General features: G+C 48.2%; 1 protein-coding gene across 1 annotated transcript; it reads left to right on the forward strand.

Moving 5' to 3' along the window:
- Positions 1-1,920: 1,920 nt before the first annotated feature.
- On the forward strand, positions 1,921-22,923 carry LOC118010304 (transmembrane emp24 domain-containing protein 11). Its single transcript, XM_035004452.1, has 5 exons — positions 1,921-2,049; positions 16,755-16,855; positions 20,550-20,675; positions 21,387-21,533; positions 22,700-22,923. Exons 1-5 carry the CDS (start codon positions 1,926-1,928, stop codon positions 22,847-22,849), a joined length of 648 nt encoding a protein of 215 aa, XP_034860343.1. The 5' UTR covers positions 1,921-1,925; the 3' UTR covers positions 22,850-22,923.
- Positions 22,924-23,861: the final 938 nt, after the last annotated feature.

A 23,861-nucleotide genomic window follows, 5' to 3' on the forward strand; every position in this document is an offset into this window, starting at 1 on the left:
TTATTTACAATAGCCAAGATATGGAATTAGTCCAAGTGTTCATCAACTCATGAATGGATAAAGAAGATGTGATATATGTGTATATATATATACACACACATACACAATGGAATATTATTCAACCATAAAAAGAATGAAATCTTGCCATTTGCAGCAACACGGATGGAGCTAGAGAGTAATGATGCTAAGTGAAATAAGTCAGTCAGAGAAAGACAAATATCATATGATTTCATGCATATGTGGAATTTAAGAAACAAAACAAATAAACAAAAGGGAAAAAAAAGAGAGTGACAAACCAAGAAACAGACTTTTAACTATAGAGAACACACTGACGGTCACCATAGTGGAGGTTGGTGGGGGGCATGGGGGAAATAGGTAGTGGGGATTAAGGAGGGCACTTGTGATGAAAAAATAAAAATGAAACAAAATGAAAAAAGATGGTGTTACAGGAAGAAACAATGGAAAGATATCTCTGAGGCTGAACATAGACTTTTAATAGAAATGCTGTTTTTTCAATAAATTCTAAAAATTGCTAGAAACACTCAGAATCAGGATGCTAACACATAAGAACTCAAAGGTGACTAAAAATAAAAAGGAGAAGTATTTCAAGAAATGACCCTTCCACATGCCAAAGTCACTCCTACCCATAATCGAATAAGAAAGTCTCTCCTATTCCAAAGTATCTTCCCCACCCATTTGGCCACCCACTGCCTTCCGTTTTCACATCACATTTCTTTAATTTTTTAAAATTTATTTTTGTTTTTTATTTTTTGCCTTTTTTTAAGTAGGCTCCATGCCCAGCGCAGAGCCCAAGGTGGGGCTTGAACTCACAACCCTGAGATCAAGACCTGAGCTGAGATCAAGAGTCAGATGCTCAACAAACTGAGTTACTCACATTACACACAGATTTCTTTAATTTAATATGCTTCGGGCTCCTGTAAAAAGTAAAAATGAAAGTAAAAAAAATAAAATACAATTCAGTGAAACATCCCAGGGCATAGAATGCCAATTTTTTACCCCAAACCATGATGCTGTATTTCTCCATTTCCCCGCTTGTCTCAAGAGTGTTCATAATTACTTGCTGAAGCATCCACTTGACAGTGCACCCATATTTTTAAAGAAAGAGTGTGAAATCCATGTGAGCTCTGTGGTCCAGTTCCCTGTGCTCTTGACATGTCAAATTCCCAGTTTCCAGGATGCAGTTACTACCCCCTGAGCTCCGTAAGGCGTCACCAAGGGGGTGGGGAGCTGGGTGATGGGTACAGGGGAACTCTCTACTATTTTTGCAACTTTTTCTGAGTCTATAAATATTTCAAAATAAAAGGTTTAAAAAGAAATCATTGTATGACAGAGCTGGAAGGACCTATGGGACCACACTTGGTGATTTCAACTTCCTCCTTTTTGCAAGAAAACAGACTTAGAGTCTCATCTGTGGTGAGGCCTCTGTTAAACTGGGGCTCCCACCTCTTCCTAGTCCACACTGACCTCCCCTCCCCTGCACCCTTGTCCTTGGTTCTCACCCCCTGGCCCGATGCTCACTTCCTCCTCCCTCACCTCCTGCCAAAGAGTAGAAACAACCACAGAATGGCCAACTTGGTTGGGTCAGGATGGCACAGCGCGGGCCGGTGCTGGGCACATGCTGGGCTCGGTACTTAGGGCTTCTCTTCAAAATCCTTAAAAAATAAGAGATCAGAAGAAACTTTGACGTCACTGCGCTTGGAAAGGCCCCAAGGTTCAGACACCTTTTTATCTTGTTCCCTGGGATTTGCGGCAGTCACCTGCCTACGTGTTGCCACCATATGGCCCTTCTCACAGAAATCAATTTGCAGAATTATCCAATGAGCTGCAAGCACTCCATGGGCAGTACCACTTGTAATTGATCCATTTCGAGGAAAGTGCTATGAGGAGTGGCTAAAGCAGCAGAGATGCAAACGTTAACATTTGTCTTAAGTTTTCATTTTTCACTTTCAACTGCTTTTTATTTCCATGTAGGGGAACGAGAGGAGAAATGCATCATGGAAGACATTCCAAGAGACACACTGATAACAGGTATGTACGACGTGCTCCATTGAATGTTGAACTCAGTATGTCATTTTATGGTACGACGCTAATTTCTTGGTGTATATATCACTCGGTGGTGAGTTTCACGCTGTATGGTTTCCTCTTGAGACGGTTTGTCGAGTTATGCGAACCTAACATGGAAATAGCCTTTGGAGTGAATTGCATTAATTCATAAACCGGCAAACAAAGATACAACACCACAGAATCCAAGCCTAATTTGTTTTTCTGGTTGTCAGCTTTCCTTAAGTGAAAGAATTTCTGATACCATTAATCATGCTAATTAGGGTTGAATTCTCAAAAGATAAGTGATGTCTCCGGCCTGGTCCAGTGCAACCGTGCGAAACAGCAAATGTTGAAGTGTCTCTGAGCCTCAGCCTCTGCAGCCCCACGCGCCCGCCTGGCAGCGAGTAGTGCTGGACGTGCACACATGTGCAGAACCGAGACTGCTTTCTAAGCGAAGGCCCCGTGAATCCGGCTATCGGCCCAGTGACTTCTGCACATTTCCCACACTGCCACCAAGCACATCTCCACGTGGCTGAGCTTAACTGGCCTCCTGAGAAAGAAACAGGTGCCCATGGGTTTCAGAATTGTATGGCAAATACAGTATGTTTAATGTTCAAATCCAATTGACATCAAATTCCCTGATTTCAATACAAAAGAGGAAAAAACAGCAGAATCTAAATCTAGTAGTATTCTCCGTAAGAGCCGATCGTGTATTTTTACGTCCAATTCTAACTTACATTGACTAGTGCCAGGTTCTCCTCTCCATTTGTCTTAGCCATTACGCTTGGGTGTTTTATGGCAGAGAATATGGACCCATCCCGCTGAACTTCAAACGCATACAGAGAATCGTGGCGCCAAAGCCAGAGACGGCAGTGTGAGGCCGGGCTGGGGAGGAGCAGAATGGGCAAAGGGTGGTGTGGGGACGCCCAGGGCTGCTGCGGTGCGAGCAGGGCGGCCTAAGAACCCTGTGCCCTTGGGCAAGCTACTGAACCTCTCGCTTCATTTGTCAAATGGGATAAAAATAATAATGATACCTGCTTCCTCTTGTCATGATGATGATGGAATTAATATTTGCAAAGCTCTTAGAATGCAGCCAGACACACAGGACATACTCTGAGTGTTGGCTCATGCCCCCTGACCCCAGCTCTCTCATCCCAGGGGACGTGTGACTCTTGGGTGAGTAGCTCTGTGGCTGCTGGTAATATAATAATAATCTAGATTGTCAAGAATGGAAAAAGGGAGTGCGGCCTTTCTGGGGGAGAGATAAGAGGAGAGGGAGGGAACTTGGTGGGGGCAGCTGTTCTGATGAGCTTTAAACCACCGCTTGCTGGTCCTTGGAGACGTTCTTCAAACAAGGCTGTTGGTAGTTTGTAAGAGGCAAGCACCGAGGGGAAGAGCAATGTGCCAGGGAGCACAGTGACCATAATGTGGGAGACTGCTCATCAGAAAGAAAATGATTAGAATTCAGAACCAATGAAATTTTGCTCCTGGATGGTCCTGCTCAAAAGGTCCCTGGATTTGATTCACTTTGCCAAAGTACCCAGGGTTTCTGTTTTTTCTTCAGAGTACAGACCTTGTTAGAAACAGGAGACAGGAGAAGAGGAAGGCATCACCAAGTTACAGATCAATCTCATTCGTCCACTAGAGCAGCTCCAACCTTGTCTTGTTTTTTGTTTCTGTTTTTAAAGATTTTTATCTATTTATTTGACAGAGAGAAAGAGAGAGAGCTTGAGTGGGGGGAGCGGCAGAGGGAGAGGGAGAAGCTGTCTTCCCACTGAGCAGAGAGCCCAACTCGGGACTCGACCCCGGGACCCTGGGATCATGACCTGAGCCGAAGGCAGATGCCCAACCCACCGAGCCCCCCAGGCGTCCCATCCACCCTTGTCTTCATGGGAGACCACACCACTCCTCAGGGGTGTCTCAGCTCAGGCACCCTCGGAAGCCGACCCTGAGCCAAGGATTCTAGTGGGGAGATGCTCTTAGGAGACAGAGGGAAAGTAGCCAGGCCAGGTGACATTTCAGGTGAAGCCCAGGGTCAGGCTGAGCCAGGGCGGGGAGGGGGGCGAGGAACTTACGGTAATACCGCAGACATACGACTCTGCTCTTCCATCGCTGAGGAGACACCCACAGGAGCGATGGCAGGCTGTCGGGGGCAGGCACCCCCCATGGTCACTGCAGCACCATCCACAACAGCCGAGCGTGGAGGCTCCCAAGTGTCCGTCAGGAGACGGACGGAGAGACGGAATGCGGTATCCACACAATGGAATGTGATTTAGTCACAAGAAGGAATGAAATAAGTAACAATGATATTCTGATACTTGCCTCAAAGGGGTGAGCCCGAAAGGCATCATGCCTGCCGAACCACGTCGGCCACAGAAGGATCAGCCCTGCACGGCTCCACGCGTGTGAGGCCCCCGAGGCGAGCTGGATTCAATAAGCCAAAAGTAGAGCAGAGGGGACCAGGTGCCAGGGAGGGGCACTGCTTAAACGGGGACAGTTTCTGCTTCAGAGGATGGAGACGTCTGGAGAGCGACGGTCGTGATGGTGGCACCCCTGTGTGAACACATCGGATGCTACTGAGCTGGGCACCTAAAAAGTGGCTAAAATGTTACATTTTGTTACATGTATTTTACCATGATTTTTAGAACATTGAAACAATGGATAAGATGTCCCCCGTGGTGTGTCCCACCTCCTGGCAGGTGTCGTCCCACACCACCCACTGGGCAGGGGTCTCTAAGGCTCACGGTCCCTCCCCACCCCCTGCTCCCCTGCACAAGGCGCTTCTCGGCACTCACAGGTCGCAGCAGAGCCCGGGGCACGCAAGCAGCTGGGAAAGGGGCGTGGAGGGTCCAGAGTGGGGCGGCGACAGCGTCCTCGTGGCTGCATGCACACGGATCGTGGTGGCTGTTTCTCCTGGTCGAGGAAATGTGCTTCTGCCCCAGACTGTTATAATTTCACTTGACACCTTGCCTTGCCGCAAGGGCTTTGCAAACACCCACAGTTCCCACCAACACCAGTTCCGGAGAAATGCCTGCCCTTGTAATCATTTCTCCTCAGTGACAGAGCGACAAGTACCCAAGAATAAATGTAAGGGCAACGATGTGCACGACCTGCACGCCGAAAACCGCAAACCAGCATGGAGGACGAGCTTGCGCTCGTGGGACAGAAAGATGGGCAAGGACCAACGGACACTTCTTAAGGGAGGAGACCCAAGCTGCCGGGAAGTAGATGGGAAGGTACTCGACTTCACGGCTCGGGGGGAGGGCACAGAGCCAAGCCCAAGGAGATGCCGCAGCCCCCAAATCGTGTGGAAGCCGACCAGGGCCCTCACACACCAGGCCACGGATTTCCCCACTAGTACCCGTCTCCCCGTGGTCCAGGTGAGCACAGGAAACTCGCGACAGAGATGCAGACGTGTGTCCACGTGCCTCAAAATCCTCACGGTGGCATGATCAGCAACGGCCAGAGACCGGACGTGGCTCAGACGCCCGTCAACAGACGAACGTAAAGGAGTCGCCTCTGCCCACAGCGGCCTGCGAGTGGCCGCACAGCGCGAGGTCCGCATGCCCACAACGGCCCACACACGCTGGCGGGAGGGGCTGAGGCGGGCTTTGCAGACACAAGACGCCTCTGTCCTCGCAAGGCCCGGGCCCGTTGCCTTCGGGAGGCAGGCGGCGAGTGGGGGCGGTCGGGATGCGAGGATGTCTCGAGCAGGGCGGTCCTGTGGTCCTGGGGTTGAGCTACACTCTGATGATGGGCGTGGGACGTGCGTGTGCGCCTCCCGTCTGCCACACCCCACCTCGCCGTGCTCCCTCGACACGGAATCTCCGAACGGTTCACAGGTGTGTAGGGAAACAGAGGGTCCTCGGGAGCGTTCCCCTGGAGCGTTCCGGAACACATCGCTCTACATTCGTAACCACTGCTGAGGGCGCTGGGGGTCAACCAGACGATTCGGCTTTTCAGCACCACCTGTGTGCCTTCATTCCTTTGCTCACGCCTCAAATGCTGACGGCAAAGCTCTGGGCTCAGCACTGGACAGTCTTTCTTCAGCTCTCGGAATACACTAGACTTGAGGTTACAGAAGAGTGTTTAAGCACATAGAAAGGTGGTCGCAAAAAACTGGGTGGAAAAATCAGGTTACAGATAGTACATAACAGTGTGATTTCACTTTTTGTAAGATAGGTAATGTGTACTTATAGGAAAGAGACTAAAGGATAATCCTGAATACCAAAAACCTCTAGAGGGGATTTTTACTTACTAAGATTTTACTAAAATGCATTTTACTTGTCTGAAACCAACCCAGTGGTCCCCGGTCCCAGCCCCAAGGACTCAGTCTGGGGCGGAATGCACGACCACATCAGGGGTCACGGGTCAGGGCTGAGTGCCTGACCCGATGTGCTCCAGGTCCCCGGGAGACCAGGAGAGGCATGTGCCCGCGCCTGCCTGGCACCCGGCAGCTCCCGACCAGGACCCGCTGAGAGAAACAGCCACGGAGGGCGCCTGGGAGGCTCGGGGGGAGGGCACAGAGCCAAGCCCGAGGAGATGCCGCACGAACCACATCTGGGCTTTAACACGCACGCACACGCAAGCACACTCCAAGACCATGGGGTGAGTGCTGTAGTTTGAGGTGAGGGGGCCAAGGCCCTCGATTTGGAAATCAAGCTGAGTTTTAACCCTGGCTTGGCCTTTTATTAGCTGATGGTTTCCGATAAGCCGTTCAGCGCCTTCAGCCTCAGGCTCCTCACTGGTACGCATGGGTATCATTCTCCCCACGTCACGGGGTTGTAGGGTTCCGTGGGAGCTGAGGGAAGACACTGCACATGAAAAGCCCAATAATAAGGTCAGAAATCATTGATCAAGTGCTTACACAGCGCTTAGGACACGACCCGCTAAGTTCTGCATTAAACACGGACTCTTCACATGCTAAGAGACCATTACTACCCGGGCTTGATCCAAGGGGACCGTGAAGCGCAGCTCAAGGCAGGGCCTTGCCCGAGTGTCCCTGCTCCTAGCCAGGAGGACGCGTGGTGAGAAGCAGGACAAGGCAGCCTGTCCCCTCTGGAAGTGCTCGTCCCCACGCGGTGACCAGTCCCTCGGCGGCTCCTGGTGAGCGGTGCTTCTCTGCTGCCATCTGGTGGCAGCCCCGGGCCATGACACCTCCCGCCTTCCCTCCCCTCCGGCCTCTGGGGCTGCGGGGGGCTGCAGGGGGGCATGCTCAGGGCCAGCAGAAAATGGAAAAGCAAGCAGAAACCACTCTCACTCATTCTGATAACTCAAGGCACTATGCCAGGAACACTGGCGTTTTAACAATGGGCCCGATTGGCACTCATTCATTCAAAATCTCCCTTGAACATGTCCTGTGGGACACTCACTCATTCACAAAACCTTACTGAGCCAAGCCCTGCCCTCAGCTTCTTGTCGGGCCCAAGAGGCCCACGAGAGAGGAATGCAGTGCCCCCTGAGCTCTAGCCCCTCACAGAGTGCAGACGAGGGGACTGCCCAGCTGCTAGAAGACCCAGCATGCTGACAAGAATAGTCCAGTATGGGCAAGTGTGGGGACAGCAACAAGAGGAAAGTCCCAGAGGAATGGGGGGGCGCCCCCACCACCCCAGCAAGAGGCAGGGTGCCAAGGGAGCGATGCAGAGGGGTTAGGGCAGTTGGCGGTGCAAAGACCGAGATGCTGACCATTCCCATAGGAGAGGCGGCGGGAGGGTGCTGGAAGCGGGCCAGGAGGAAGATCTGGGGTGTTTCACAGGATGGGAAACACAGGAAACTGAGATTTCCAGGTGGCCAAACATTTGCAAAGTGGTCCTCCCGCCTGGTCTTGTGCTCCTTCCAGAACATTCAGCTGCTTCAGCAAAGGGGCCTGATCAGGTTGGGGGCTTTCTTGCTCGAGTTGGTGAACGTTCCATTATGTCCTGGAAAGGAAACGTGGATTCCACTCTTGGGGGGCGTGCTCTGTGATGTCAGGTCGGTCCTGCCGGTTGGGGTGCTCAGCCCTTCTACCTGTCGGCTGGTTTTCCCTCCATTACTGACCACAATTGTGCATTTGTCTACTTTTCCTTTCAGTTGTTTTACTTCATGTGTTTTCAAACTGTTTATGCCTTTACGATGGTTGTCTTCTGAGTGAAAGGACCCCTTTATCATTATGTAATGTCACTCTTTGTCCTTGGTAATTTTCATTGCTCTGAAGTCTACTTTCTCTGATACTTATAGAACCACTCAAGCCTTCTTTTATTTTTAATTTTTTAAAAGATTTTATTTATTTATTTGAGACAGAGAGAATGAGAGACAGAGAGCATGAGAGGGAGGAGGGTCAGAGGGAGAAGCAGACTCCCTGCCGAGCAGGGAGCCCGATACGGGACTCGATCCCGGGACTCCAGGATCATGACCTGAGCCGAAGGCAGTCGCTCAACCAACTGAGCCACCCAGGCGCCCTCAAGCCTTCTTTTATTAACACCAGAATGGTATGCCTTTTTTATCCTTTTACTTTTAACTTTTTTATATCCAAAGTGACTTTCTTGTACACTACATAATAGTTGGGTCATTAAAAAAATCAACTCGGACAATCTTTGCCTAATCTCTGTTTAGACCATTTACATGTAATGTAATTATTACATGTATATTGTCAGGATTTAGATCTGCTATTTTATTATTTTTTTTCTTTTTGCTCCCTCTGCTTTTTGTTCCCATTTTCCATTTTCTAGCTTCCTGTGGGTCACTTGAATGTTTTGTAATATCCCATTTTTGCTTTATCTATAGTATTTTTCACTATATATCTTTGTATAGTTTTTATTAGTGGTTGCTCTAGGGATTACAATATGATACGCATACTTATCACAGTCTACAAGGATCCATATTTGTCATTTCAAGAGGAATGTAGAAACCTACGGCCATGTGCCTTTGCCCTCCTCACCCCTTATAATATAGTTGTCTTAAATATAATCTCTACATACTTTGAGAACCACATCAGACAATATTTTATATATATATATTTAAAGATTTTATTTGATTGACAGAGAGAGACACAGTGAGAGAGGGAACACAAGCAGGGGGAGTGGGAGAGGGAGAAGCAGGCTTCCCGCCGAGCAGGGAGCCCTATGTGGGACTCGATCCCAGGACCCTGGGATCATGACCTGAGCCGAAGGCAGATGCTTAATGGCTGAGCCACCCAGGCGCCCAAGACAATATTATATATATTGTTTGCTTTCAACTGTCAAACAATTTTAAGAATAGAGAATGCTCTGTTGTCATTTCCCTAGTTACTCTTTCCATTATTTTCTCTTCATTCCTGGTGTTCCAAATTTCCTTATCATTTTCTTTGAAGAACTCCCTTTAGCAATTATCTTAAAGCAGGTGTTCTAGTGAACAATTCTTAGTTCTCCTTGACCTAAGAATATTTTGCCTTCATTCTGAAGGATACTTTTCGTGGATAAAGTGTGACAATTCTTTCGTCAACATGTGCCACTTCCTTCTGGTCTCCATGTTTCTGATGAGAACTGTGCTGTCATTCAAACTGTCATTCCCCTGACAGTGATGCAGGGTTTCTCTCCACTTTCCAGATATATTTTTTTGTCCTTTAGAATGGAGTCTGGAGGCAGGCAGGGGGAGCTCCGGCCCTACCACTACCGGTCAACCGCAGACCCAACAGGAAGAGACGCACCTTGCACCTGGATATTACCTTAGCTACCACTCTACCATCCCAGCAGGAAGAAGGAAGGTTTCCTCCTCCCCCAGCAACAGCCCAGCCAATGAGAGACAGTCACAGCCCGGCCAATGAAGGACAGTCACATCCCGGCCAACGAGAGACAGTCAGAGTCCGGCCAACGAGAGACGTCACAGCCCGGCCAACGAGAGACAGTCACAGCCCAGCCAACGAGAGACAGCCACAGCCCGGCCAATGAAGGACAGTCACAGCCTGGCCAACGAGAGACAGTCACAGCCCGGCCAACGAGAGACAGTCACAGCCCGGCCAATGAAGGACAGTCACAGCCCGGCCAATGAGACACAGTCACAGCCTGGCCAATGAGAGACAGTCAGAGCCCGGCCAACGAGAGACAGTCAGAGTCCGGCCAACGAGAGACTGCCACAGCCCGGCCAACGAGAGACAGTCACAGTCCGGCAAATGGAGGACAGTCACAGCCTGGCCAACGAGAGACAGTCACAGCCTGGCCAATGAGAGACAGTCACAGCCCGGTCAATGAGAGACAGCCACAGCCAGCCAATGAAGGACAGTCACAGCCCGGCCAACGAGAGACAGTCACAGCCCGGCCAACGAGAGACAGTCACAGCTCGGCCAACGAGAGACAGTCACAGCCCGGCCAATGAGATATTCACAGCCTGGTCAACGAGAGACAGCCACAGCCCGGCCAACAACAGACAGTCACAGCCCGGCCAATGAAGGACAGTCACATCCCGGCCAACAAGAGACAGTCACAGCCCGGCCAACGAGAGACAGCCACAGCCCGGCCAACGAGAGACCGTCACAGCCCAGCCAATGAGAGACCGCCACAGCCCGGCCAACGAGAGACAGCCACAGCCCGGCCAACGACAGACAGTCACAGCCCAGCCAATGAGAGACAGTCACAGCCCGGCCAATGAAGGACAGTCACAGCCCGGCCAACGAGAGACAGCCACAGCCCGGTCAACGAGAGACAGCCACAGCCCGGCCAATGAAGGACAGTCACAGCCCGGCCAATGAGAGACAGTCAGAGCCCGGCCAATGAGAGACAGCCACAGCCCGGCCAACGAGAGACAGTCATAGCCCGGCCAACGAGAAGACAGCCACAACACGACCAATGAGAGACAGTCACAGCCCGGCCAACGAGAGACATTCACAGCCCGGCCAACGAGAGACAGTCACAGCCCGGCCAATGAGAGACATTCACAGCCCGGTCAATGAGAGACAGTCACAGCCCGGCCAATGAAGGACAGTCACAGCCTGGCCAATGAGAGACAGTCACAGTCCGGCCAACGAGAGACAGTCACAGCCCGGCCAATGAAGGATAGTCACAGCACGGCCAACGAGAGACAGTCACAGCCCGGCCAATGAAGGATAGTCACAGCACGGCCAACGAGAGACAGTCACAGCCCGGCCAACGAGAGACAGTCACAGCCCGGCCAATGAGAGACTGCCACAGCCCGGCCAATGAGAGACAGTCACAGCCCGGCCAATGAGAAGCTACTGCAGTTCCCGCTCAGTTTACCCGAGTGGACTTTGTGCCTCGGGCGCCCTCCCTGTCCCCCTTCCTCCTCTGCTTAGCTCGGCGACAGCCCTGCGCGTTCGTCCCGGTTTGTCCGCAGCGACGCGCGGTTTGGCAGGAGTAGCTGGCGCTGTGCTCTTAGGTCCGGAGCCTTGAGTTCTGAGACACTCTCTTCCGTGGCCAGGCTGGGAACTCACACCACATTCGGAGCCTCCGAGCCTCCGAGCAGTAATTCCTGGGCTCCGTGCCCGGCTGCTCGGAGGCCGCTGGGACTGCAGAGCAGGCTGGAGGGTCCGGTCTCCAGCCCCCTCCTCCCTGGAGCCCCGTCGATCCTGTGGTGCAGGGGTGCTGCTCCTCCTGTCCTTCCCTCAGCGCAGCTTCCCCCACAGGGCTCATGTGGGGCAGGAGGCCTCAGCGGGGCCGATCCCGGGGCGGATCCCTGGGCTGATCCCGAGGCGGATCCCTGGGCCGATCCCGATGTGGATCCTGGGCTGGTCCCGAGGCCGATCCTGGGCCGGTCCTGAGGGGATCCCTGGGCTGATCCTGATGCTGATCCTTGGACAGGTCCTGAGGCGGATCCCCGGCTGATCCTGAGGTGGATCCCTGGGCTAGAGGAGGCAGCTTCCCTCCCATTCTTCACGTTCGGGCACAGAGTGCCCTGCACGCAAGCAGGGGAGGCGCATGGGGGAAACACTGCGTTGGGCTGAGTCGGCTTTGAGTCCTGAGGGTCGCAGCCAGCCTCCTTTTACACCTTTCAGAGGCTTCGGGTTTCACACATTGTAATTAGAGGAGGCATGCGGTGGAGTGGACTTAGTCCATCTTCTCTAGAACTGTCAACAGTACTTTTTTTTTTTAATTTTATTTATTTTTTTATTATTATGTTATGTTAATCACCATAGGTTACATCATTAGTTTTAGATGAAGTGTTCCATGACTCATTGTTTGTGCATAACACCCAGTGCTCCATGCAGAACGTGGCCTCTTTAATACCCATCACCAGGCTAACCCATCCTCCCACCCCCCTCCCCTCCAGAGCCCTGTTTGTTTTTCAGAGTCCATCGTCTCTCATGGTTCGTCTCCCCCTCCGATTTCCCCCCTTCATTCTTCCCCTCCTGCTACCTTCTTCTTCTTCTTTTTTTTTTTTTTAACATATAATGTATTATTTGTTTCAGAGGTACAGGTCTGTGATTCAACAGTCTTGCACAATTCACAGCACTCACCATAGCACATACCCTCCCCAATGTCTATCACCCAGGCACCCCATCCCTCCCACCCCCCACCACTCCAGCAACCCTCAGTTTGTTTCCTGAGATTAAGAATTCTTCATATCGGGGCACCTGGGTGGCTCAGATGGTTAAGCGTCTGCCTTCGGCTCAGGTCATGATCCCAGGGTCCTGGGATCGAGTCCCGCATCAGGCTCCCTGCTAGGCGGGGAGCCTGCTTCTCTCCCTCTGCCTCTGCCTCTCTCTCTCTCTCTGACTTTCATGAATAAATAAATTTTAAAAATTAACAAAAAAAAGAATTCCTCTTATCAGTGAGGTCATATGATACATGTCTTTCTCAGATTGACTTATTTCGCTTAGCATAATACCCTCTAGTTCCATCCATGTTGTAGCAAATGGCAAGATTTCAAATTTTTGATGGCTGCATAATATTCCATTGTATATATACACCACATCTTCTTTATCCATTCACCTGTCGATGGACATCTTGGCTCTTTCCACAGTTTGGCTATTGTGGACATTGCTGCTATAAACATTGGGGTGCAGGTGCCCCTTTGGATCACTACATGTGTATCTTTGGGGTAAATACCTAGTAGTGCAATTGCTGGGTCATAGGGGAGCTCTATTTTCAACTTTTTGAGGAACCTCCATACTGTTTTCCAGAGTGGCTGCACCAGCTTGCATTCCCACCAACAGTGTAGGAGGGTTCCCCTTTCTCCGCATCCCTGCCAACATCTGTCATTTCCTGACTTGTTAATTTTAGCCATTCTGACTGGTGTGAGCTGGTATCTCATTGAGGTTTTGATTTGTAGTTCCCTGATGCCAAGCAATGTTGAGCACTTTTTCATGTGTCTGTTGGCCATTTGGATGTCTTCTTTGGGAAAATGTCTGTTCATGTCTTCTGCCCATTTCCTCATTGGATCATTTGTTCTTTGGGTGTTGAGTTTAATAAGTTCTTTATAGATTTTGGATACTAGCCCTTTATCTGTTATGTCATTTGCAAATATCTTCTCCCATTCTGTCGGTTGTCTTTTGGTTTTGTTGACTATTTCTTTTGCTGTGCAAAAGCTTTTTATCTTGATGAGGTCCCAATAGTTCATTTTTGCCCTTGCTTCCCTTGCGTTTGATGTTTCTAGGAAGAAGTTGCTGTGGCTGAGGTCGAAGAGGTTGCTGCCTGTGTTCTCCTTTAGGATTTTGATGGACTGCTGTCTCACAGTTAGGTCTTTCAACAATTTTGAGTCTATTTTTGTGTGTGGTGTAAGGAAATGGTCCAGTTTCATTCTTCTGCATGTGGCTGTCCAATTTTCCCAACACCATTTGTTGGAGAGACTGTCTTTTTTCCATTGGACATTCCTGCTTTGCTGAAGATTAGTTGACCATAGAGTTGAGGGTCCATTTCTGAGCTCTCTATTCTGTTCCATTGATCTATGTGTCTGTTTTTGTGCCGTACCATACTGTCTTGATGATGACAGCTTTGCTTTTCTTTTTCAACATTCCTCTGGCTATTCGGGGTCTTTCCTGGTTCCATACAAATTTGAGGATTATTTGTTCCATTTCTTTGAAAAAAGTGGATGGTATTTTGATGGGGATTGCATTGAATGTGTAGATTGCTCTAGGTAGCATTGACATCTTCACAATATTTGTTCTTCTGATCCATGAGAATGGAACGTTCTTCCATTTCTTTGGATCTTCCCGCTATTCAACATAGTACTAGAAGTCCTAGCCACAGCAATCAGACAAAAAAAGAAATAAAGGGCATCAGAATCGGCAAAGAAGAAGTCAAACTCTCACTCTTTGCAGATGATATGATACTTTTTTTGGAAAATCCAAAAGACTCCACCCCAAAACCGCTAGAATTCATACAGGAATTTAGTAAAGTGGCAGGATATAAAATCAGTGCACAGAAATCAGTGGCATTCCTATGCACCAACAACAAGACAGAAGAAAGAGAAATTAAGGAGTCGATCCCATTTACGATTGCGCCCAAAACCATAAGATACCGAGGAATAAATCTAACCAAAGAGGTAAAGCATCTGTAATCAGAGAACTATAAAAGTGATACTTTTTAAAAGACCATCAGGAGTCAGTACAGAACATACATTAATACCAGTTAAAAACTGCGGGGACAAAGGGCCAGTACAAGTCAAAGATGCCTTCGACTAAGCACAGGACCGGCCGAGAGGTTGCTGCCGATGCTCCCCTCCCAGGAAATGGGATCTGTAGGGCTTCCAACCCCAGTGCCTCACTTTGTAGGGGCGGCCCTACAGTCAGCACCCAGGGACATTCCTGTCTGAGGCCCCTGTCAGCGACTAGTGTCCTTGCCTTCCAGGGAGGCCCGTGGCCCCGGACCTGGGGCTCCGGGCTCTGGATCAGACTAGCTGGTGCTAATTCAGCCTCTACAGCTCTCGAGCTACGTCATCCGGGATTCAGTTTCCAACCTGTAAAGTCAGGACAATAATGCAGAACACAACACCCTTTACAACCTCCTCCACTTGGGCCTGGTCCGAGTGATTCCATTCTGGATCCTGCACGCTTGTCCCCACACAACCAATATTGCAGACTGAAAGCCACATCGTTCCACTCCCTCGACCCACCGCTTCCCCAGGCCCTTACAATGAAGGTGCAGGCCCTCCGTGATCGGGCCCTGCCCGCTCCCACCACATCTCACACCATTCTCTCCCCGCGCTCCTCACTGCAGCCACTCCGCAGTTCCTTGGGTCCCCAGGCATGCTCCTGCCCCAGGACCTTGGCATGCGACCCCACATGGAACCATCTTTCCCCAGAAGGAGCCAGCATTGTGTGGTAGAAAGGGGAAAGCCCTGACCCTGCTGCATTGAATCTTGACTCGGCCACTTGCTAGCTGTGTGACCTAAGCAAATTACTTTTTCTATCTTTTGGTTTCATCATAGGCAAAATTGTCATAAAATAGTATCACTGGGGCGCCTTCGTGGCCCAATCAGTTGGACGTTGGATTCTCGGTTTTGGCTCAGGTCATGATCTTGGGGCTGTGGGATCGAGCCCCACGTGGGGCTCCGTGCTCAGTGCAGAGTCTGCTTGGGATTCTCTCTCCCTCTGCCCCTGCCTCCCCCCTTTAAAATAAATAAATAAATCTTTAAAAATGTATAATATCACTAACATAGTGTTGTCATGAAAATTCAGACTATGTGTATAAATTCCTTAGAATGCTTGGCAAATCATTAGCACTGAGTGTGATGTAGAGATATAATTTGAACATATTTGTAAGTATACTTAGTGTAAAACATATACATATTTTCCTCCCCTGTTCCTTTGGGTCTTTGCTCAAACTTCAGAGGAGCATTCACTGACTTCCCCATATAATACTCAAAGTCTCCTATCCCTTTCACTTGCTTTCGCTCACAGCATTCCTAACGTCTCCCACATTAAATACTTATTTCCTTGCTGTCTGTACAAAAGCTCCATGGAAACAAAGATAGTGCCTATCTATTTTGTTCACTTCTGTCCTCAGCTCCGAGAGCAGGGCTCTTGCCGTGGAAGGAACTCATTACATACTGACTTGGTGAAGGAATAAAAATACCTCCTCGGAGTACATGAAGAACCAGTGGGACGACAGGTTAAGTGCTCAGTATGGTACCTGGCGCGCACAGGGCACCGTTAGCTATTTCTCGATGGCTCTCAATAAACACGAACTCTTTTTTCATTACCATTGTACCTTGCAGGGTTCAAGGGGCAAGTTAAGCCATATGATGCTTCCATATACTAAAAGGAGGAAGTGGGAGGCTCTTTCGGTGACGACGCCAACTTTAGCAGGAGCCTCCGAAGGCAGGCATAGGAAGGACTCGACAGGACACACCTACGCCTTAGGAAGGAATCGTGTGGGTGAGTTAGAGGAGGAAGAAGCCAAAGACGATCTGCCAGGCGACACTGCGAAAGTCCTGACCCACACGAAGTTTACATTCTAGATAGAAAGCTTTCACAGGCTTTTTAGTTTTTCAGTAGTCCTCGGAACTCTGAGACTTAGGAGGGATACATATTATCCCCATTTTCCGAGGGACCTGAGTCCAGAGTGGTGCAGTCAGAGGGGAGCAACAGTGAGGGCTGGACCAAGAGCCCACGCCTTCCCCTTTACCCCAGGGTCTTCCCACTTGGCTACGTGACCTCATCACCACGCTCACAGTATTTTGTGATTTGGATAATTTGAACAAAGTAAACTCATTTATCAGTAATCATGTGCAACTACTTCCTCCACCTGTTTTATAATAAATGTCTTACGTTTTTGAAACAGTGACTTTCAAGATACAGCAATGGGACATACGCAGACAAGATTTCCTTGAATCTGCTCCTGGCTTGGGAATGTTTGTGACTGTTAGAACTTACAATGATGAGGTAAAATATTCTTTTATGTTTTGTTACTAAAATTTTTAATTTGCTAAAATTCATATATCATGTATCCCCTCAAACTTTAAGAAAAACCTCCGCATAAGCACTCATTAACCAGAACTGACAATTTTTAATGTGTCTAGTCCTGAATAAAGGGACTACACAGAGACGTGGAAAGTGCCTGCCTTCAGTGAGCCTATTGTCTAGCTCAAGAGCAGAGACCTTAACATAAAATATTTCAGAACAATGTAAATGATGGGCCTCGTGCTCATCATCCTGAGATTCGCTGGTCTTGCTGGGCCACAGTCTCCCCCCTCCTCCGTGGCAGCCCCTCGGTCTGTTGGGTCTCCCTGGCCGCTTCCTCATTAGGGGTTTAGCAGGAGTAGAAGAGGTACCAGGATCCAGTGGAGAGAATGTGAATGTTGGAGTCAGAGCCAAGTTAAAGTGTAAACTGTCAAGCTCAATCTTCAGCAGGTTGTTGACTGCTCCAGTCCTCAGTTTTCTCATCTGTACAGTGGGTGTTAACAGTGACCTCCGTTCCCCACTGTGCCAGCTCAAGATCCTGACTTGCTCAGTCCAATCACTCAAACACAGTTGTGAGAACGACTTCCCTTTGGACTTAGAGCTGCCCTGGGGATGTGCCCATGGGACAGCAAGGATGGATAGCAAAACCTCATAGACCAGAACAGGCATCTCCTCTGGGGAGGAGAGGATACAAAGTTCCTGTTCTCGTTAAACTGGATGATTGCCTGATCCGAGCTCAGGAGACATTCTGACACCTCCACTCCTGTGGAGACTGGGAGTGGGGTCACTGGAGAGACTCCACTCCAGCTGGATGGATGGGACCCTTGAGCCTGGCTGCTATGGCACCTTCTCCTGGTGCACCTAGCACCTGCCTGACGGTGGTTCTGCTGGGCCTGTCCGTGTAGCTACCTCCCCTCCCTACAGCCTGCCTCTCGGGCTTTTTGCCTGGTTATACAAAAACCTAATTCTCCTCTGTTCTTTCATGAGCAATCTGGAAATGTCTCCATGGCTTATTAAACGCTGAATCCAAATTTTAGTTGAGCTCAAAACTGTCACAGAATATCCCAGTCACTATTTTTAAGACAGAGAAGGTTCATTCTTCAAAAATATAATTGCCTGATCTAATACCCCCTTCTACAAGGGAGGAAAAATATTTTAATTTATTCTGCATTCAACAAATATTAAACGTGAGCCTAATATATACCCTACCCTCTTCCTGACCTAAGAGAGACAAAATTCTCACCCCATAGGGCTGATTTTCAAGAAAGCTCTCCCCATTTTGAAGAACAAGAGACAGCCCTAGTTTCAAAATGTCTTACGAGATCCTCCTTTATGGTCCTTATCAGCACCTCCACAGGGCCTCTGTTTTTACTTGGGTCAGTGTGTCTGGGGGCCTGGGGTACTCTAAGTTGCCCACCTTGATCATATGTCCATTCCTATGGCATGTGACTGACAGCCCCAGGGAAAGACATGGCTGGTGGGGTAGGCAGGGCAGTCAGTAACAGCATATACGTACCATACAAACACATGCATTTTGTATTCCATTATTTCCCTAATGATTAGTGATGGTGAGCATCTTTTCCTGTGTTTTTTGGCCTTTTTTCTTTTAGCCCTTTGAGTGTACCAACCCACTGCCTTCTGGTCTCCAAAGTTTCTGATCAGAAGTCTGCTGTGATTCTTTTTTTTTTTTTTTTTTTTAAGGCGGCTCCATGCCCAGCATGGAGCCCAATGCAGGGCTTGATCTCATGACGATGAGATCAAGACCTGCACTGAGATCAAGAGTCAGATGCTTAACCGACTGAGCCACCCAGGCACCCCGAAATCTGCTAATATTCTTATGGAGGATCCCTTGTGTGTGACCATTATGAAGGTTCTCCATATTTGGAGGACAGGGTCCTTTTTGCCCACCCTGGCTTCCACATGCTGCGTGCAGGTTGTCCAGCAACTCACGCACATCGGCCTGCCACCTGGCTGGGGGTGGGGACGAGGTTGGGTAGCTGCTCCCGTGCTCGGAGCCGACACCAACCAAAGTTAACCACAATTTACCACATGAGGCTTCCCCTGGAAATTGCAAGCCTTCAATAGACTCCATAGTTCCAAAATAGCTACATCAGATGGATTCTAACAGTGTAATTGTGGTCTGGATGGGAAGACAGACTCCTGGTGCTGCCTACCTCACCATCTTCCCAGAATCCCCTCGTAGTTCAAAATGTTTTTAAATCTCTTAGGATTTCTTCCTCAAACCATGTGTTATTTAGAAATGTGCTTAATCTCGACATATTTTGGGATCTTTGTTATTGATTTCTACTTTAACTCCATTGTGTTCTGAGAGCAGACTTTGTGTGGTTTCTGTTACCGTTATTATTTTTTGAAATACAGTTGATGGGTTTCTACTATTTTAAATGTGTCAAGGTGTGCTTGGTGGCCAGAACGGGGTCTGTCTTGGTGAGTGCGCCAGGTGAGCTTGAGAACGTGCGTGTTCGGCTGTTGCTGGATGAAGCAGGCTGTACTCAAACACCATGTGCAGGTGACTGACGGTGCTGCTGAGTCCAGCGATGTCCTTCCTGACCTGCTGCTGGATCTGCCCGCTCCTGACAGAGGGGTGTCAGAGACCCCAGCTTCAACAGCAGACTCTCCTCCTCCTCCTGCAGTCCTGTCAGTTTTTGCCTCATATATTTTGCTTGGTTGTTAGGTGCTTACCCATTAAGGATTGTTTTGTCTTCTTGGATAATTGACCTCTTCGTCTTTATGTAATGCCCCATTATGTGATTATCCCTGATAATCTTCCTTGATCTGAAGTCTACTGTGTCTGACGTTAATATGAGCATTCTGGCTTTTTTTGTAAGGTTAAAGTTAGCATATACATCTTTTTCCATCCCTTAACTTTTAATCTACATGTGTCTTTCTATTTCAAGTGGGCTTCTTGTAGACAACAGAGTTTTGTTTTTTGATCCACTCTGTGTGTATTCTTCAGAATCTTCTTCTAAACTTATAGAAACACACACACACACCTGTACCTTGACAAATGATTTTTTTAATAAGAAATGGGGCCCTATACACACTACTGTAGTGTAGGATATTGGGGACATCTTTAGTACAGGACACATATGGGTACAATAGTCTCTTCTTTGCCCCATAACATTCCTTTATTTGGATTTGCCTAAATTTAGTCAATCCCCTACTAAAAGGTACTAAAGTAATTCCAAGAATGCAACTTTGCCATTACAAAAAACACCACACTGAATATCACTTTACATATAATTTTGTCTACTTGTGCATTTCCATAGAATAACTTCCTGTAGGTAGAATCACTGAGTCAATGGTCACATCCAGTTTAATTTTTAATACATATTGCTGAACTGCTTTCCAAATGGTTGTTCAACTTACATTTCCAAATCAGTGTTTAGAAATAGTATTTCTCAATACCATCCCTGGACACTTTTATTTAAATCTTTGCCAATCTGATAGTAAATAAGGGCTATCTTACTCTGGGTGTGTGTGTGTGCGCGTGCGCGTGCACGTTGTTTTTACCAACAAGGATAAATATTTTTCATTTTTATTGACCATTTCTTCTTTAGGAACTGCACACTTCTTACTAAACTAACAGGGGAGATCTATTTTTAAGAAGGGAAAGTAGAGAATAATAAACTTAAACTCTGGAAATCCTTAATCCTAGGTATTATTGTCCAAGTTATATGGCCCACAAGGAAGGTTCTATTTTACTTCACATTCACCTGGCGAACACATCATTTGCTTGGAATCTAATTCTACGAGGCTTGTGTCGTTTGGTGGGAGTAAGCTGGTGAGTATATGCCTCCCATGTCCTTGTTGATGAACAGAGCATCAGCACTATTCAGGCATGACGTTGGTATGCAGAACCATTACACCCGGACTGGCTAGAAACTTATTAAAGTCCTGTGCCCAGATCTCAGTGCAGCAACCAAAGAGGGAGCTGGAGAGCTTGGAAGGGGTTCAAAGGAGAGCTACAGCGTTGATTAAAGGCCTTGAAAAACAAGAACCATGAGGGAAGGTTAAAAGAACTGTGATTACTCAGGCCTGAAAACAAGCAAAGACTGGAGGGTAAATTAACAATGGAATTCCAATAAATAAAACTCTTATACGGCAGATGGTGATCGGTTATTTTCTGAACGGGCTGAGAGCAGACGAAGAAAATCTGTACTTTAGGATCAGAAATTTAGTCATATGTAAAGAAAATTTTCCTAAAAGTAATCAAATTCTTTCAGTGCCAAAAGCATTTACCTAGTAGTAGATTTGACGTTCAGGAGGGTCTAAGTACTATCTCAGGACCGTGGGTCACCAACTAATGATTATTACATAGGAAGACTGCTGAGTAGGGCAGGGGGTAGACAGGCAGTGAGAGATGGAGAACAAAGTGGGGCCTGCTCTTGAAGGGGGGGTGGAGAGATGCAGGAGAGGAGTTGGGGGACACAACAAGGGAAACGCAGAGTGGAGCGGTTTTAAGAAGGCTTCTTCCTTTTTCCTGTTTGTACAGCGGATCCACTTAGAGGTTCGAGTTGGACGACATAACCTTGATGCAGCCATTGCTCAAGCGAAGGACAAAGTTAATGAAGTTAGCTTTAAGCTGGAACATCTAATTGAGCAAATCGAGCAAATAGTCAAAGAACAGAACTATCAAAGGGTCAGTGTGCCTATTCAGCTTATTTTATCTCTTCCTGCCGGGAACACAATTCTGGAGACAAAGCCCCCAAACCACAGAAAGGATAAACTGCCTGTTCCTCGGTCATTCTCTCTGAGCTAGCACTGTGGGGACACTCGGGGTGAAGGAAAAGAACAATCTTTCACTATCTGCCAGACTGTGAGCTCCTCTAGGAAAGGGGACTGCAGCTCATTGGCCTCTGGGGTGTGGGCTTAATAGAACGAATAAATGCTCCCAAACACACCCAACATGTATGAAGAGGCTCCGTATGCCCATTTTCTAGATCAGTTTTATTCTTGTGACACTGTGTGTTTCCCGGGTCACTGTGCTCAGTGGACTCTGGTCAGACATGGGGTCAAATCCAGACTCCAGTTTCCTTACCTGGAAAATAAGAGGAGGACAGTGCCCAGCTTGAAGTAAAGTAAGGACACCAATCTTTTTTTTTTTTTAAAGATTTTATTTATTTATTTTAGAGAGAGAGAATGAGAGAGAGCACATGAGAGGGGGGAGGGTCAGAGGGAGAAGCAGACTCCCCGCCGAGCAGGGAGCCCGATGCGGGACTCGATCCAGGGACTCCAGGATCATGACCTGAGCCGAAGGCAGTCGCTTAACCAACTGAGCCACCCAGGCACCCGTAGGACCCCAATCTTGAAAATCTATCACTGTTGGCTGACATTCACTTGCTTGATGGTGAGAAATAAAATGAATAAGATAATAGATCAAATAGCATCTATTTTCCATCAAAATACAAAAATATGTTTTATTTAAGGTTGATTCTTAATCCTTATTTTTATTTTTTTTAAAGATTTTATTTACTTATTTGTCAGAGAGCGAGAGAGAGCACACAAGCAGAGAGAGAGGGAGAAGCAGACTTCCCGCTGAGCAGGGAGCCCGATGTGGGGCTCTATTCCAGGACCCCAGGGTCATGACCTGAGCCAAAGGCAGACGCTTAACGTCTGAGCCACCCAGGCATCCCTAATCCTTGTCTTTAGCTAACAACATACCCTGACTTAGAAAATCAGATACTGCACTTTGGTATATTAACTGGAAAATATTAAATATCTTCAAAGCATACAGCAGCACCTTCCCCTCAAATTCACAGTTAAATACTGTAAGGAACTAAACCTGCCTATTTCTCTTCCACATAGGACCGTGAAGAAAATTTTCGAATGATCAGTGAAGATACAAATAGCAATGTTTTATGGTGGGCTTTTGCACAAACATTAATCTTTATCTCAATCGGAATTTTCCAAATGAAATACCTTAAAGACTTCTTTATAGCTAAGAAACTCGTTTAAAATGTTAATAAAGACAAACAACTACCTACTAATTTACATAATGTTTGAGTTAACCAATCAAAATACATTCATAACCATGCACTGCTTTTATCATTTCAAAGATAATTAGAGATTGAAATAATGTTACACTGATAAAATATTACTTTAACTATGTAGCCTTTGAGCTTGATTGAATAAGCACATCATCCAGTTCTTATTTTAGCTTGGTGTAGATCAGCACCGTCCCATAGAAATAAAATGTAAGCTACATATGTAAATGTTACGTTTTCTGCTTGCCACATTAAAAAGGTTTTTTTTAGAAGGGTAAAATTAACCCTAGTGATCTGTATTTAACCCAAAACACCAAAAATATTACCATCTTAATTCGTAAACAGTAAGGTTCCTGAGATAGTTCATGTTGCTTTTCCGATACGAAGTCTGAGAACCCCAAGCATGTGCTATACTCAAAGCACAGGTCAGTTTGGCCCAGCGCATTTCAAGGGCCCAGTGGTCACATGACATTCACAGCTAGGACACTGGACAAAGGGAGAACACCCTTTCCCCACCACTGTATTCCTCTCGGCAAGACCCATCCTGAACCTCTCCTTTCTCTACTTCCCTGCACTACGGCGCCCTTGTCCACACAAGCAAACGGCCCGGGTTTCTCTGCACCAGGTTTTCTCACTTGGGCCCCAGCAGGCACCTGCATGTGGATGGAAACTCCGCTCCCCAAGCCATGGAGGGCGCCATCCGAGGAGTGCCGCTGTGAAATGTCACCTCCATCTGCTTTCTCTAGCTGTTCACTCTGAAATAAGGACACGCTCACTGCACGAGGCAAGAGCAGCACCAGGAGCCCCCGCCCCCCCAGCTCCACGCGGCCAGTTTCCGGGACAGGGACCCCCCAGCCCCACCCCAGGTCCAGCCCTTCACGCACGTGGCAGGTCCCCCAGCTCCACAAGGTCAGTGTCCCGGCAGGGACCCCCCAGCCCCACCCCAGGTCCAGCCCTTCACGCACACGGCGGGTCCCCCAGCT

The sequence above is a fragment of the Mirounga leonina genome, unplaced genomic scaffold (assembly GCF_011800145.1).
Source record: "Mirounga leonina isolate KUSES-001 unplaced genomic scaffold, KU_Mleo_1.0 Mir_129, whole genome shotgun sequence".
Lineage (NCBI taxonomy): Eukaryota > Metazoa > Chordata > Mammalia > Carnivora > Phocidae > Mirounga > Mirounga leonina.

Excerpts from the sequence above, each read along its gene's own strand:
- LOC118010304 (XM_035004452.1), top strand. The coding sequence starts at position 1,926 with ATGCAAACGTTAACATTTGTCTTAAGTTTTCATTTTTCACTTTCAACT. Across the intron at positions 16,856-20,549 it reads TTAGAACTTACAATGATGAG|GTATTATTGTCCAAGTTATA; the intron begins GTAAAATATTCT and ends CCTTAATCCTAG. Across the intron at positions 20,676-21,386 it reads CGTTTGGTGGGAGTAAGCTG|CGGATCCACTTAGAGGTTCG; the intron begins GTGAGTATATGC and ends CTGTTTGTACAG.